Genomic DNA, 13,701 nt, shown 5'->3' on the forward strand with positions numbered 1-13,701 from the left:
GTCATTGGCTTAGTGAGAGTAAAAGTTAGGAAGCATAACTGTGCGATGTTGGTAATTAATAAGGTTAAACAAAAACTACACCCGGGTTTCAAGCAGAATTCCTAATGTTGATTTGGGAAGCTGAATACAAGGACTGTGTTTTCTTGCAGCACAAACCAGATTTAATCTTTATTGTGTACAAGAAGAAACTTTTGGCGGATCCCTTATTTCCCAAGGGGATCCACATGCTTGATTTTACACAAATGTTGCAGTGGAGTCCCTTCCTCATGCAACCCGCCCATTCATTCAGACAGGGACCAGCACTAAGAGTAGACTAGATGCTGGGTTTGCGTCTCCGCCTGTTTTTGACCAGGAAATGCAAAAACTACCATACCATGGAACCCCTAATATCCATACCAGCATGTATGTTTACACAATGTTTTAATCGTAGCCTTTCAGTAGTTCGTAGCAAACCCAGTTTTACCAAATAAAGTCAAAACAGCATAAAAAGTATTGTCCTCCTACGTTTTACTACACCCTAAGTCACATACAATCAGTAAAGGAGAATCTGTCAGGTGGTAAAGGTGGTTGAGAAAGATTAAAGCTGTATTTGTCAGATAACCCAGGGTAAGGGAGTCTCTCCTCTTCAGCAGCATTAAATAAGGGAAGTTCACTTGCAAAGTCCTATATAAGGGCCCTATATAATTCTCCTATACACTCAAAGAATTACTGTGTGTTAAGGCTTACTTTTGCTCTCACATGGTAAGAATCAAATTACAAGAAATGACGGTTTCATCTGGTGAGGAAAAAGCTTCCTGAGATGCTTTGATCTCAGTAGGTTTTCTGCCTTTGCTGTAACCGATCCAATAGGGTCTTCAACCATCAGTTAAATAGCTCCATATTGATGGTTGGACTTACTGTATGTGTCCATTATGTGACACTTTGTGATGTAAGTGGCCCATTTACCCTACGTGGCCTTCATGTGACTCTCTTCAACAGAGTAGAAAGCTGCTTCAAGGGTAAAGCAACATTGTTCATATACCTCCACAAATCTGCCTTGCTAGCGGACTTTTTTTTCTCTCCACACACACTGATGAGATGACTAGTTGTCCTTGACAGGAGGAGTAGAGTATTAAACTGTAATGGTATCACAGAGTGCTTAAGTTTAAAAAAGAAATCTTTGCTGAGGAGAGCACAACAGTGTGAGCTTTTGGAAGGTGTTTGTGTTAATCCCAAGGATATTCTGTGTTATGTTGGCGCGCTGTTTCATGGTTGCTCCTTGGAAAGAATGAATTTAAAAGAATCTGTTTTCTCAAAGTAATTGTTGTCTGAGGTCTACAGTAAAAGTAAAGAATGGAAAAGTTTAGATTATCTTCTAGGTCTTTAGAATCTTATTTATTTATTGTAATTATTATTGCACTTATTTAATCAGAGGGGAAAAGGTCTGTCTTTATAGATTCAAAGCAAACAAGGCAACAAAAGAATAGATACGAGCAATTCATGCTGCAATTTATACCATGTCTTTTTCAGTAACTGCTTATTTCTCCAAAAATGATGTGAAACCCAGTTCTTGCAGTTCGGCAGCATGCGTCCTACAGAAAGTCACCTGGCCTACCTGAATTTGAGACATGTCCCCTACTTAAAGAGGCCCTGAATTGCATGTCAGCTGAAATCTGTGGGAGACATTTAGCTTAAATCTAAAGCGAGAGCGTTTAAAAACACAGTTTTAGCCTTTGACATTTTGTGTGCAGTATATTTCAAATGGATGCACAAATTTAGGGCGCAACAGTGGTGTTGATGGTGCATCAAATTCAGTGGCCTCCGAATTGACTCGTGCATGGTTATTTTGCCTTTCTTTGCTAACCTCGTTACGTGAAAGCAGTAAAGCAGAAACCCTTGTTTAATCTCTAAATCAAAGAAATGTCTAGTGTTACAAAATATTACCAGCATATCACATTTAAGACTGTCAAAAAAGTATAGACAGTCTTTGAGTCCATTAGATCCCAGCCTGAGCCTCTAATTCTTCCTCATTTTGTTGATTCAATCGATTGCCTGGGGGACATTTGTCTTCCCCAGAAAGGAGAGACATTTAAGTTTGTTTGCTGCAATCATGTTAGTGGGTCCATAGATGTCCCATGTCTAACATTGAAATGGGACAACTATAATATTCATTGCTTGAATTAGTTAAATTACATTTAAATATTAATTTTTAAGCCCTTGATCATGAATTGGATAAGTGGAAGCGAGGAAGGGTGGATGGGTAAGTTTAGACGTTTCCTATAGTTAAAATGTGTTTTACTACCAACATTTCTGAGATCAGCTTCTTGAAATTTGTTTACGCAGATTGACTATGCCTTATTTTCATAGCCCATGTTGCCATCTTTAAAGTCACTTTTGAAAGTTGGTCTTTATGATTTTCATCATCTCTCTGTTAGTGATGTTCAAACTGTCATTTCAAGGTAAGCCAGCTAATATTTCAAAAGCCTTGGTGATCATAACGGCATACAACTTCCCAGTGAGATTCTGTAAAAAATTACTTTTAACATCACAATGTTAAGGAGAATAGTTTTTGATTATGTTTGTATGGTTCTCTTGGAGGGCACTGCTTAGATGACTGGCTTTATGCTCAAAAGATGTGCTTTTGCCATGATTTTCTTTTTTTACCTGGTGACACACACTCTTTTTAGTTATGCAGGACCGTGCTTTGTTCATGGTTATCTCAGTCCACACACTCACCTCTGAGCTTGCTAACCATCCATAACGGTGCTGGAGACACATCTCTCTATCATACTGAGCAGACATCATGTGAGCTGAACAGATTCGTTCTCACCTTGCCTCCTGACCACTGAGATTCCTTCCAGTTTTATTCATTTTTTTAATGTCCCTAAAAGCAACATTGTCTCCTCAAATAGTGTGCTAAATGGTGTGGTTCCCTGTGTATGAGAAGATGCGTCACATAAAGGCTGTTAATTAACATCAAAAGGCTTTCACTTTTCTTACCTTTTTCTTACCTTTGTTGTTTGCTTCTCTCTCACACAGTGGAATAATTAAATCCACCTGATAGGAAGACATAAAAAAGCACAACAGTGTATGTCAAACAGGATTAGTTCATAGTCTGTCTGAACGTGTTTTTCTTTAACAGGCTGAAGGATTACCATAGCCATATGCCTTTGTTCTTTGGAAAAAGCTGCTAGACATGCAATGCTTGTCCAGCACCCCAAGAGGCTCTTGTGAATAAGACATCACCGGAAAAAGTGCACAAAGCAAATGGAGCAGTGCCTGAGTTGTCTCTTGGACTCGAGCCTCTGAGGAAATCTCACAGAGCCAGACTTTGCCTCTCTTGAGGGTTTTACAAATCTGTGAGAAAGAAGACACGAGGACTTTTCTATCTACCCTTGGCTTTGTACCATCTCATGTTTACTGAGGCATAATCAGTGATTTTAAAAATTGCAACATGAAAATTGTAGCCTGCAGTCAAAGTCTCAGCTATAGCTGTGGGAGGGCTGGAGACTATACCAGCTTTTATAGCACCAGAGGCAGGGAACACCCTAGGTGTTGATGTGAGAGAAAAGGAGTTATGTTTGCAAAAAATATATAAGATTACCAGAAAATAGTGTTTCATGAAATAAATATTATCTTGGGGGGGATATCTCATTGTATAGCTAATCTTTGCAGACTGTTATAATCAATTTTACACTTTAATGGGCAAAAATAATTATGGGCTGCTTAAATATTCCAGGCTAAAAAAGTTGGTAAAAAGACTAAAAACTAACTTTTCTTTCATCGATGTGAAATTATACATTATCAGCACAGGTAAAACGACAAACTGATATCACAAAGCATTGCAAGGCTGCTCTCTATACGAGTGTGATTCAGAAAATCCCTGGTAGACCCAGCTCCACGGTGTCTTTGTCATGACGTTGCTTCCAGCCAGCAGCTTGATCAAGCGAAACAGGCCAGCGGCTATGCCTACAACTTCCTTTCTCTTCAGTGTCCTGTCCAATATATGGGTCATGCAGAGTGCAGTTACTGTCTTTGTGTGTGTTTGTGAAAGTGCTGTGCGTTTCTGTGGGAAGATTTTTCTGTATGACAGTCTGCTCTACCTTCTAAAACCTCACTTTATTATACAGATTGACAGCAAAGCCACCAGCTTTTAGGCTTTTCTTTAAAAGCGCAGGTGGACCATGACCAAGGCCAAGTGCACACTGACTCACACACTGTCCCTTAGCTTTCTTATGTCTTTCTTGTTTTTTGCAATAACCGCTCTAGTTCCTAGGGTAAAATAGGAGGGCCACCGCACTGTACTTCCCCCCACAAAGAGTGACCTTTGAGAGATAATAATGAAATGATAATGAAACAGTAGTCAGAACTGTGAAAAAGCTTTAGTGCGCAATGTAGTGTAGGGAGGGAAACGCCATTACATCATCATCTTGATGTGGCTAGCAAATAGCTAATAAAAGAAAAGATCATAACTGGAAAAGGAAATAAGGATAACAGGAAAAAGAAGCATCAATGCGCGCTTTCCATATTCATACAGGTGCAGGGAGCAAATGGAAGACATTTATCATAACAGAAGAGTCTACAACGTGTAATTACGTGTTCAGCTTACATAGTTTGACAGTAGTCTACTTCTGTAAGAAATGAACTGGAGAGATTTCTCTGTTGCGTTGAGATCTGAGTTGAGTCGCTGCAGTGATGCAGACACCAGCAGTGAAGAGACGCACTTCAAATTCCTTCATTATGTTATCCAATTACCGTGCCCATTTGGCTACATAGAAAAATGCTTTCCCAACTTGCTAATTATTGCATTTTGTTGCCTTGAATGTAAGACATGGTGAAGATGGAGATAAACACAGTGCTTTGATCATGGCTTTTATCCTGCATTTGAACACAATCATTCAACTATAAGAAGTTTCATAATAACAATATGAATTTCAATGTAACATGTAGCAAATTATGTTTATGACTCTGATCCAGTTGCAGTCTGAAAATGAAGCCATGGTATGTTTCAAGTCCCCAGGCACACATCAAGGCAAATCTTTTGCAGTCGGTATCGTTCCTTCTTTGTATCAGAAATCCTGCTAGCTCTGTTTCACAGAGACTGACAGGAGGCGATCCATGCTGATATCAGATTGTAGACGTGAAGAAGGTGGCCTGAATACAAAGTAGCTTGAAGAGACATCTGGGAAGATGGGTAGGTCTGAGGAGGCTTTGTGTTAGATTCGTCTCTCTTGGGTGGGCCAAGTCAGTCCCTGGTTGATCGCAGGAATTGCCATTTTAACTTCTACTGTTGGAGACCTTTAGTTTGTTGATTAGGCTTTGGCCAGAGCCAACAGGAGGTACACAATCAGCAAGTTCAATGCCTTTGGTAAATTTGAAAGATGCCTTATGGAGTACCTTATATAAATGTTCTGGGTTCCCAAGTTTTTAATAGCAAGACTATATTCTGAAATCTACTCAAAAAAGAAAGAGAAACTTTTGCTAGATAATGTATGTGGGAGGAACAATTCATTCTGCCATGACATTTTGACAGCAGATGTTGCAATTAGGAGTTGGAGAGAGAGTAGATTCAGATTTAACGCAGTGTTATTCTCACAGATAAACGCATTATGTCATGAAGAATAGGATAATATATTTCCCACAGCTATAAATTTAAAGTCACTAGACAAGAATACATTAGAGAACTGAAGATTAGTAAAGGGTGTATGAGAACAGCCTGGCTGTTGGTTAGAGTTCACTGAAGTAGCAACGTGAATCTGTCATCAAGCCACAGCTCATTGTGTCCTTGTCATTACTGTGGCAAAAGCAAGTCTGTAAACATGTATTTATTGGTAATGACCCTGTCTGCTCTTGATGCACTATATATATGTCGTTGCATTTAAAACTGGTGTTTATCACTTTCTAATCCAGTAAAATAATAGAGTACATTGTATTATCAAAATGTAAAAATACATGGATTAGTATTGTTCTTTTGTCCAGACCCGCTCCATACACACTGAAGATTATTTCAACCAAAAATTACAGTGTGAAATTTCCACAAATTCGTAGTTCAGGCCTTTTGGAGTTAAACATACTTTATCCCTTTCTCTCTTTGATGACATCCACCCTTCCATTGAGACCATTTCTGATGAGCAGTAGATGGATCCACCGGAGAGCCAGATGCATCTCTCGGGTCCTGAGTCAAGTCTTTGCTGGATTTCTGGGTTTTGTTTTTTTAACCTATTTCTTAAAGGCATCTTGCATTAAAACACAAGTGTGAGATCCCGGTGATGGCCCGATTAAGTGACAAATCATCTGCTGTAGGATGCTCTGTCGGTACCTGTGTTTTCATACTCAAGGTGTTACAGGATGGCAGTGGTCATGTCATTGAAGATAAATGTGCAAGGTTAAATTACAGTGTGCTCCAAATCCCATTCCCCAATGTGCCTATTGATCAAAAAGCAACAGCAGTAGCCATAGGCCATCTCATACAGTGGTGTAAAGACAAGGGCTACACAGGCCATTAAAAACAAAAAATGGCATGTCATTGTATTTCCATGAAGCACACCATTTTGATAAGATGCCTGTCACAAGCTTGAATGATTTCTGTGGTTTGGTTGGCCTGATAGAAAGTTCTGTCAATTATCTAAGAGGTATTAGATCAATACATGAGGCTCAAGTAAATGTCAAGGACAAGTTGGCAAGTAGGAAATTAGAGCAATGTGGCAACAGGCAGAGAAAGCAATTTTCTTCTGTTTCCCATTATGCTAATGGGACTAGAAACTTAGCATTTCCATGTACTATATGAACATCTAATGGCCTTGATATCCCCCAGTGCTTCCTGGTTGGAAACCAGTGAACATCCATACTGTGAAAAGATGTGCTTTTCTGCGTCTTTCTAATGAAAAAGTAATTAACAAAATATGTTTGAACTCCATTGGAAGACCCTCATCCCATCTGATTTGGTGCAATTTTTATCTGTTATATGAAATATAAACTGATTGTTATTAAGTTAAATAAAAATTGAACAAATATGTTCAAAGTAGTATTTTTATGTGATAATTAGCTGCTTCGTTATCTGTCCTTGAAATTAGTGGGCAGCTTTCTATATCTCCTGAGGCATGGAGGCTATATGTCGTGAGAAAAAGAGGAATCAGTGAATTTTGCAGCTGTTGGTCTCTAGCCTAGCCTCCCTTCCCCCTCACCCTACCCAGTCCAGTTATGTCCTTATAGATTTGAACTCTATGTAATATATAGAGAACGACAGCTCAAGCCTCTTTTATTTTACTGGATGTGCTGATGTCCGTTATAACTAAAGGATACACCGCACTATAAATGCCTAGCATTTGTCAAGTTATGTAGCTAATCTTTTTGCTTGACCTGCTTGACCTGCAACAGCAGCAGATTCCTATAAATTATATTTGCACTTTATAAACATCTTATGGATTAAATCCAGTTCCAACATTCAAAGCTAGTGCAGCAATGATTGTGCTTTTAATGCTGAGAGCTGAAATGTTAAGAGTGCAAGAGTGTGATTATCACAATAAGCTCTTCAAATTTAAAAAGCTTATACAATAACACAAAAGATCAATTTCTGATCCAAAGCCGTTAAACAAACAGCATTGTCCTGTTGTATCTAAACCAAATTAAACACTCATAAAAATTTGTTTAGCAACCACTATTGTGGAAACTAATGGGGTTCCTTATATAGAAATAAATCAATTAATATAAAATGTTTTCTTGTATAGCTTGTTTGTTTGTTTGTTTTTTTTAAAAAAGATAATAATTTGGATTAAAATAAGTTTTCACGTTTTTTTTTTTCACCAATTTTTAATTAGTAATTAGGTGGCGAGTATCATCATATTCCAAAAACACAACATGACAGTGGTGAAGCTAAACCAGAGCAAGTTGTGAGGAATTGGCCATACAGCTCTGGTAAGCGAAGAGAAGCTGATGCCAGTTTCGCTGTAGCTTAATTAGTTTGCACTGTTCTCTGTTGGGATTTTTTTTTTTTAAATATATACTTAAAACTAGTAAATTAATCTCTATTCATACAACATTTCTCAAAATCCGTCTGTTTTGTGTGAGGAAGAACTGTAAAACAAAGCAACCCTGACTAACACTGGCCCCTGCGTTGTTATCCGTAGACTTTTTATGTTTGTTTGTTTTTTCCTGGACTGAGGGTCATGTGTACACAAGATAGCAGGATAATGCTTCTGTTACATTGACCAAAATTAACGGCAACCTGAAGGTTTATTTGTTTATTCAATGAATTTATTTTGGTTGAAAGCCTGGTGGAGTGGAAAGGTAATCAAATGCTTGCTAGCTCTTCACCCCAGTTGTACTTACTTTGGGTACACATGGTTGATCTGATAAGACGCTCCTGGCAGGTTTGCCAAAACAGCTTTTTCCTCTTGTAGCTGCCCCACTGATGTGAATTTGTGAGTTCAGGAAGATGCAGAGAGGCCTTTCAAACTGAAAACCACCCTATGATAGATTCAAACAGTAAAGTCGGGGGGGGGGGGGGGGGGGGGTGTTTATAAAAGCAATAAAGCAAATTACCACTTCAAAGACATTGAAACATTTCTTACTGGCAACACTGTTATAACAAAATTTTCCCTGCATCTAAATATGTGTGTATACAATCACCTTTTGGCTTTGACTTTAGCTTTGTTTTCAATAAAAAGTCACTTGCTAACGAGAGTGTTACAGCCAAAACTTGCTTTATAATGGAAGGAATGACTTGTTATTCTCAACAGCAGCCTGGCACCGATCCTCAAATGAAAGGGATGCAGGGGAAGCAAAAGGTCAGGCTAATTAAATGTCAGCAAAGAGCATCTTAATAATTGAATCATTCAAACAAAGAACCACATAATTTAGTTTTTAAGGGTTCTGATGAGCCACTTGCAGCCTCTCTTGTAGTTTTATGGTCAATAGATTATTATATTGTTCCATCTTAACAGTGATTCCTGTACACTACATAAACCTCGATAGACTTCACATCCAAAAGCAATTGACTAAGACAGAGTTTCCTGATAAAGATGTAAATTTTTGGAAGGAGTTCAGTCTTTCCCAAAACCTCCAGCACTACATCTTAAACATCTGTCAGGACTCATTAGTCGGAATGCAAGTGAGTAAATTTTCAAACAGTTGTATTTGTGCCAGAAACCTAAAGATAAAATTGTTTTGACACGCTTGTAAATGGCTTAGGCTGTTTCTTCTTTCACCCTCTCAGTTATATAAGATCCTATTGTGACACCATAAACAATAGCAAGAAATCCAGTTGGATATGCGTGAGGGTTGATAGAGAGGTGATGTTGGTCCCCGAGGGAAAACAAACCCACACATCCTCCTATAGCAGCGGGTAAGAAGTTCGTCCATTGACCTCAAGAGTTTATTTATCTTATTACTCTTTAAATATTCTTTACTTGTGTGCTTTAAATGCACTTAAACTTTGTGTTCTCTGCATACTGTATTTTCATTATGTTTGATCACCATCAGGAAACATCGTAAAACTACCAGCACCTTATTAACTGAGAAATCTCATACTGCCATTTCCCCAACCATAAGCAGAAATTACTCTCAGTCAGCTCTATAAAGTGGGGCTGTATTTCACTAGAAGTTTCTGTCTTAATAGTTGGCTCTGTATGGCTTGTATGTTCATGGGCATGTTGTTTTGGTTGTCAGTGAATCCATCTAACCTCACTATGTATGCAAGGCAACAAGCTCGCTTTACTTGTGGTACAGACACTGGTAAAATCAATGAGCACAGTAACAGTAAAACTAGAGTTACAGAGGTATAGATGAGCTGTCAGATTAGTTGCACTGTACCAGAAGTACTGTGGGCAAGCACAACACAATATTCAGTCTAAAAAGTTTAAAAAATATATACAAAGCTTGCTAGTAAAACTATCACAGAAGTGATAATCAAATTGTAAGTGTTGGTCTTTGAATAACAACAGCAAGTTGAGTACATTTGAATGAATTCATTAAAAAATAAAGCTGAAGATGCTTGCTTGGAAAAATGGTGAACACTGCTTAACCGTTAAGTCCACTTTTTAAGCACTCGGACTTTCTAACATTCACACACAAAGTCACACTCCGATAGATGCATCGATCACAGACCTTCCAATTGGTAGGCAATACGCTTTAGTATCGGAGCCATAGTCACAGGTTTTGGAACAACAAGGAGTTCTTCTTTCAGTAACTAAATCTACACACAGTGATACATAAACATGTCTGTCTTGTCACAGTAATAGATGGCAGAGCTAGATTATACGTTTAGCTCAAATCAGCGTCCTTATTTAAATCAAAGTGGACTGATGACAAAAAGCTTTTCCATTAAAGAAGCACCAGAAGTGAATGTTTGCCCCATTAATGACTCTGATCATCTAAAACCGAATGAGAGGATGTAAAATTAAAGCAGTTCAAAGAACAAAACAAACGTGATGCATTCTTTTACCCCTACACACACTGCAACAGGAATAAGAGGAAGTGACTGTAGTAATTACCGTGCAGGCTATTTTCAGGTACAGTTGGTGTCCATCAGAACTGAGAATTACAGAGGCAAAATGTCACCATATGGAAATGAATATATCAGTCTGCGAAGGAATTTCAATTTTTAAAAAAATCTGAGTAATATAAAATAAGTAATGGCACAAGTGTATAAATTGAGTCACAAATTGGACTTCTTGCATGCAGTAAACGCTAAACTGGCGTTTCCTAATTCCTAATTAAATTCCTAATTGTAGTCTGTGCTATTGCAAATAATGCATATCTTAGGACCAACTCGGCTTCACACATGTTTAAAAAATATTGTCCCCAAAGTCACCCTGTAAACTATAAACTGCCCATGCAGTTTTTGTGACTCTAAAGCAAAGAGCATAAGATTGGTAAATCAGACTGGTTCCAGACTTAATCAGGAAAACACAGGGTATCAGCAATACTGTGCCTCCCCAGGGACTGAACCTGCCATCTGTACGTAGCTTTAGATCTTGACAGAATCATGAACTGTTAACAGTTGTATCAAATTCATGGGGTGCAATATGCTGCGCTGCAGCCAGAGCCAAACAGAAGTCAAATCCAATGTGTCCTGTTCTTTGTGTGTTCCTTAAGATATCCCTCTTTGTTACCCTTCTTCTTTTTCCTTTCACTCCAGGCTGTTGGTTATTCTTGTCAGTGGCTGCCCGAGCCTTACTGGAGCTCGTATCAACTCCTTCCTCTCCCCAGTGTGACATTCATAGCATTACAATTGAGCCATCAATCTGTCAAGCTTTACCCCTGCTAAGCCGCAAGCAGTGGGAGGCACAGAGGAGGGACAAGTTTACCTCTGCTTCTGTTTTGCTTCTCAGTAGTTAGGGTCTAACAACTTCAATAAGTCTTAGTCATGATGGGAAATAGATAAGCTTTTAGTTGCCAGCTGAGGCAAGCCATTCAGTTATCATTTTTCACCCTCATTTCGCATCTACTGCTGTGTTTTGTGCTGATGACTGACTTGCTGGCTTCATTTATTTTTTTTCTTTGCCCACAACCCCCACTGCTACCTCTCAGACATGAATGCACTCCTTCACTACCGTTTTTCATATCCTCTCTCTTCTCTTTCTCTTTGTATTTGTTGCTCCCGTCTTTGCCTCTCCTCCTGGGTAATGTCAGACTGAGCTCCTGTAAGGAGGAGATAAAGCACCCCAGCAGACAAGAGCTTTCACCTTCTGACTTCCTGGACAAACTCATGGGGAAAACATCAGGATATGATGCACGGATCAGACCCAACTTCAAAGGTACAGCGTACGCCATGGCAGACCGTCGCAGTAGCCCTCAAGAAAATCCTAGAGAAAGTACAAGCATTAGAAAACAAAGCAAACAGTAGTGAGTCTGTGCTGTGAAAGCTAAACAACTCGCCAAGCTCATGTGCATTTGCCGTGTATGTGTCTTCACCAAAACTGTAGGAAAATTCTAACATTTAAAGCTGTTCGTATGCTTTATGCTATGAGATACCCAACCGCTGTAATTTTGTCTCAGTACGACATTACTTCCAAAAACCAAAATTCTGTTACATACAAAATATATGTGCAAAACTGCTACCTGGATTTTCTAGAGAAGAAACAGTTTGAACCACCCACAAGTCACCAGGAGAGGATATGGGTAGATGGTGTGCATACAAAGCACCTGAGAGTAAGGTTCTCATGTGTGTCCTCCACACATTGAACACAGCTCCACAGTGTCAGGGTTTAAGCAACAAAATATTTTTCTTAATGTTGTACCTCTGTGGTGTACTTGTTAGTGGAGTGTGTGACTCTATAAAACATCCTCCCTGAGTTATGTAATGTAGACAGGCCTGAGCACTATTTTGTTTTCTCAGACGCCTGACTATATTTGTTCCTCCTGTCATTATCTTTGTGCCCAGACTTTTACATGAAGCTTTTAAGCTGTCGTTACACTGACAGTGAGAGGAATAGCAGGAACTCCAACTTCAGAACTGGAATTAGCATTGCATGCATTGCAATAACATTTTTAAGTCACAGTCACTGTAAGCAGATGAAAAGTAGTGGTACAATGGATACATTTTCTATAGCCTTAGAAGGTGCAAAGACAAATATTCACAGTGGTGCTTTTTCATAAATCGCAGGGACAAGTGTGCATCTATGTTCTTATCTCTTTTCCCCAGGTCCGCCTGTGAACGTCACCTGTAATATTTTTATCAACAGCTTTGGTTCAATCACAGAAACGACCATGGTAAGAAGAGCATGTACAAATATTACACATTTCTTAAAAATGTAAGTTTTGCTTTTTCTTCGTAGCCCAGAAAATTAAATATTGTAAATACTCTTTGACATGATTATAGCAGCAGATTATGGTACAGTTGTATCTCTCTGCATGATTAATAATAAAAAATACTTTTCATTTTCCTTTTCTAACTTATTGGTTTCTAATCCTTTAAGTGCTGAAGCAATTTCTGTTTCCTGGAGCATAACAGTGCAACCTTCAGAGACCATTGGGGTCACTGACATGCTGATAATGAACTGTCCACTCTGCAATTAAAATGAAAAATTGAGAAAATGAAAGAAAAGGGAGAAGGGTGAAAGGACAGGAAAAATGGCTCCCCTTACATCTGCATTAACACTACAGTAAAGCAGTGAAGTGTTTAAGGGTATCCGGGGGACTTCCAGAGCGCCAAAGCTACAGTCAGGTTAACCCAGAAAACATTAATATTTTAACTGCAGGACTTTTCTTATTTTTTTTAAATAAATAAAAGAAAAAACCTTAATAACTGCAATTGGCCACAGAGAAATTATGAATTAATTGTACTGATTAGATTTCTAATTTAATTACTTATGTCTTCTGGCTGCAGGCCAGGCTGTGTTTGGTGTATTTCCTTAGCCTGGCCTTCATTATCAGCTCTCAGCGCAGTCTTTTCTTTTCTTTTTTTACTAAACCTGACAAATATAATGCAGCAAACAAAGATGAATTATCTGCAGTGACCTTAGCGCTTGCTCTTTCTTGTTAGGTGTGATATGAATATTTTTCAGATTTTCCATTTATTTGCTCAGTCTCCAGGGTTTTCACACATTTCACATTTCTCAAATGAAAGGATGTTCATTAAAGTGTGTTATTCTCATCATGAGGAAATATAAAGTAGAAAAATTATATAGCTCGAATTAATGTTGTATAAAGTCGTACTCCATCCCAAGAGAATAACTTTCATGATATTTCTGTCTGGCTTTGAGAAGTTTAGCTTCAATTCAA

At 38.5% G+C, this 13,701-nt stretch overlaps 1 protein-coding gene across 2 annotated transcripts in view; it reads left to right on the forward strand.

Annotated features, from left to right (window-relative positions):
• glra4a (glycine receptor, alpha 4a) overlaps window positions 1-13,701 on the forward strand; it is a 71,486-nt gene that overhangs the window by 12,882 nt on the left and 44,903 nt on the right. For both annotated transcript variants that reach the window (XM_080900975.1, XM_080900974.1), the window contains exons 2-3: window positions 11,611-11,735; window positions 12,623-12,690. In XM_080900975.1, coding sequence (XP_080757101.1) covers window positions 11,611-11,735; window positions 12,623-12,690 — 193 coding nt within the window. The remainder of the gene's footprint in view (window positions 1-11,610; window positions 11,736-12,622; window positions 12,691-13,701) is intronic.

The sequence above is a fragment of the Rhamphochromis sp. 'chilingali' genome (genome assembly GCF_963969265.1).
Source record: "Rhamphochromis sp. 'chilingali' genome assembly, chromosome: 13".
In the NCBI taxonomy this organism is placed as follows: domain Eukaryota; kingdom Metazoa; phylum Chordata; class Actinopteri; order Cichliformes; family Cichlidae; genus Rhamphochromis; species Rhamphochromis sp. 'chilingali'.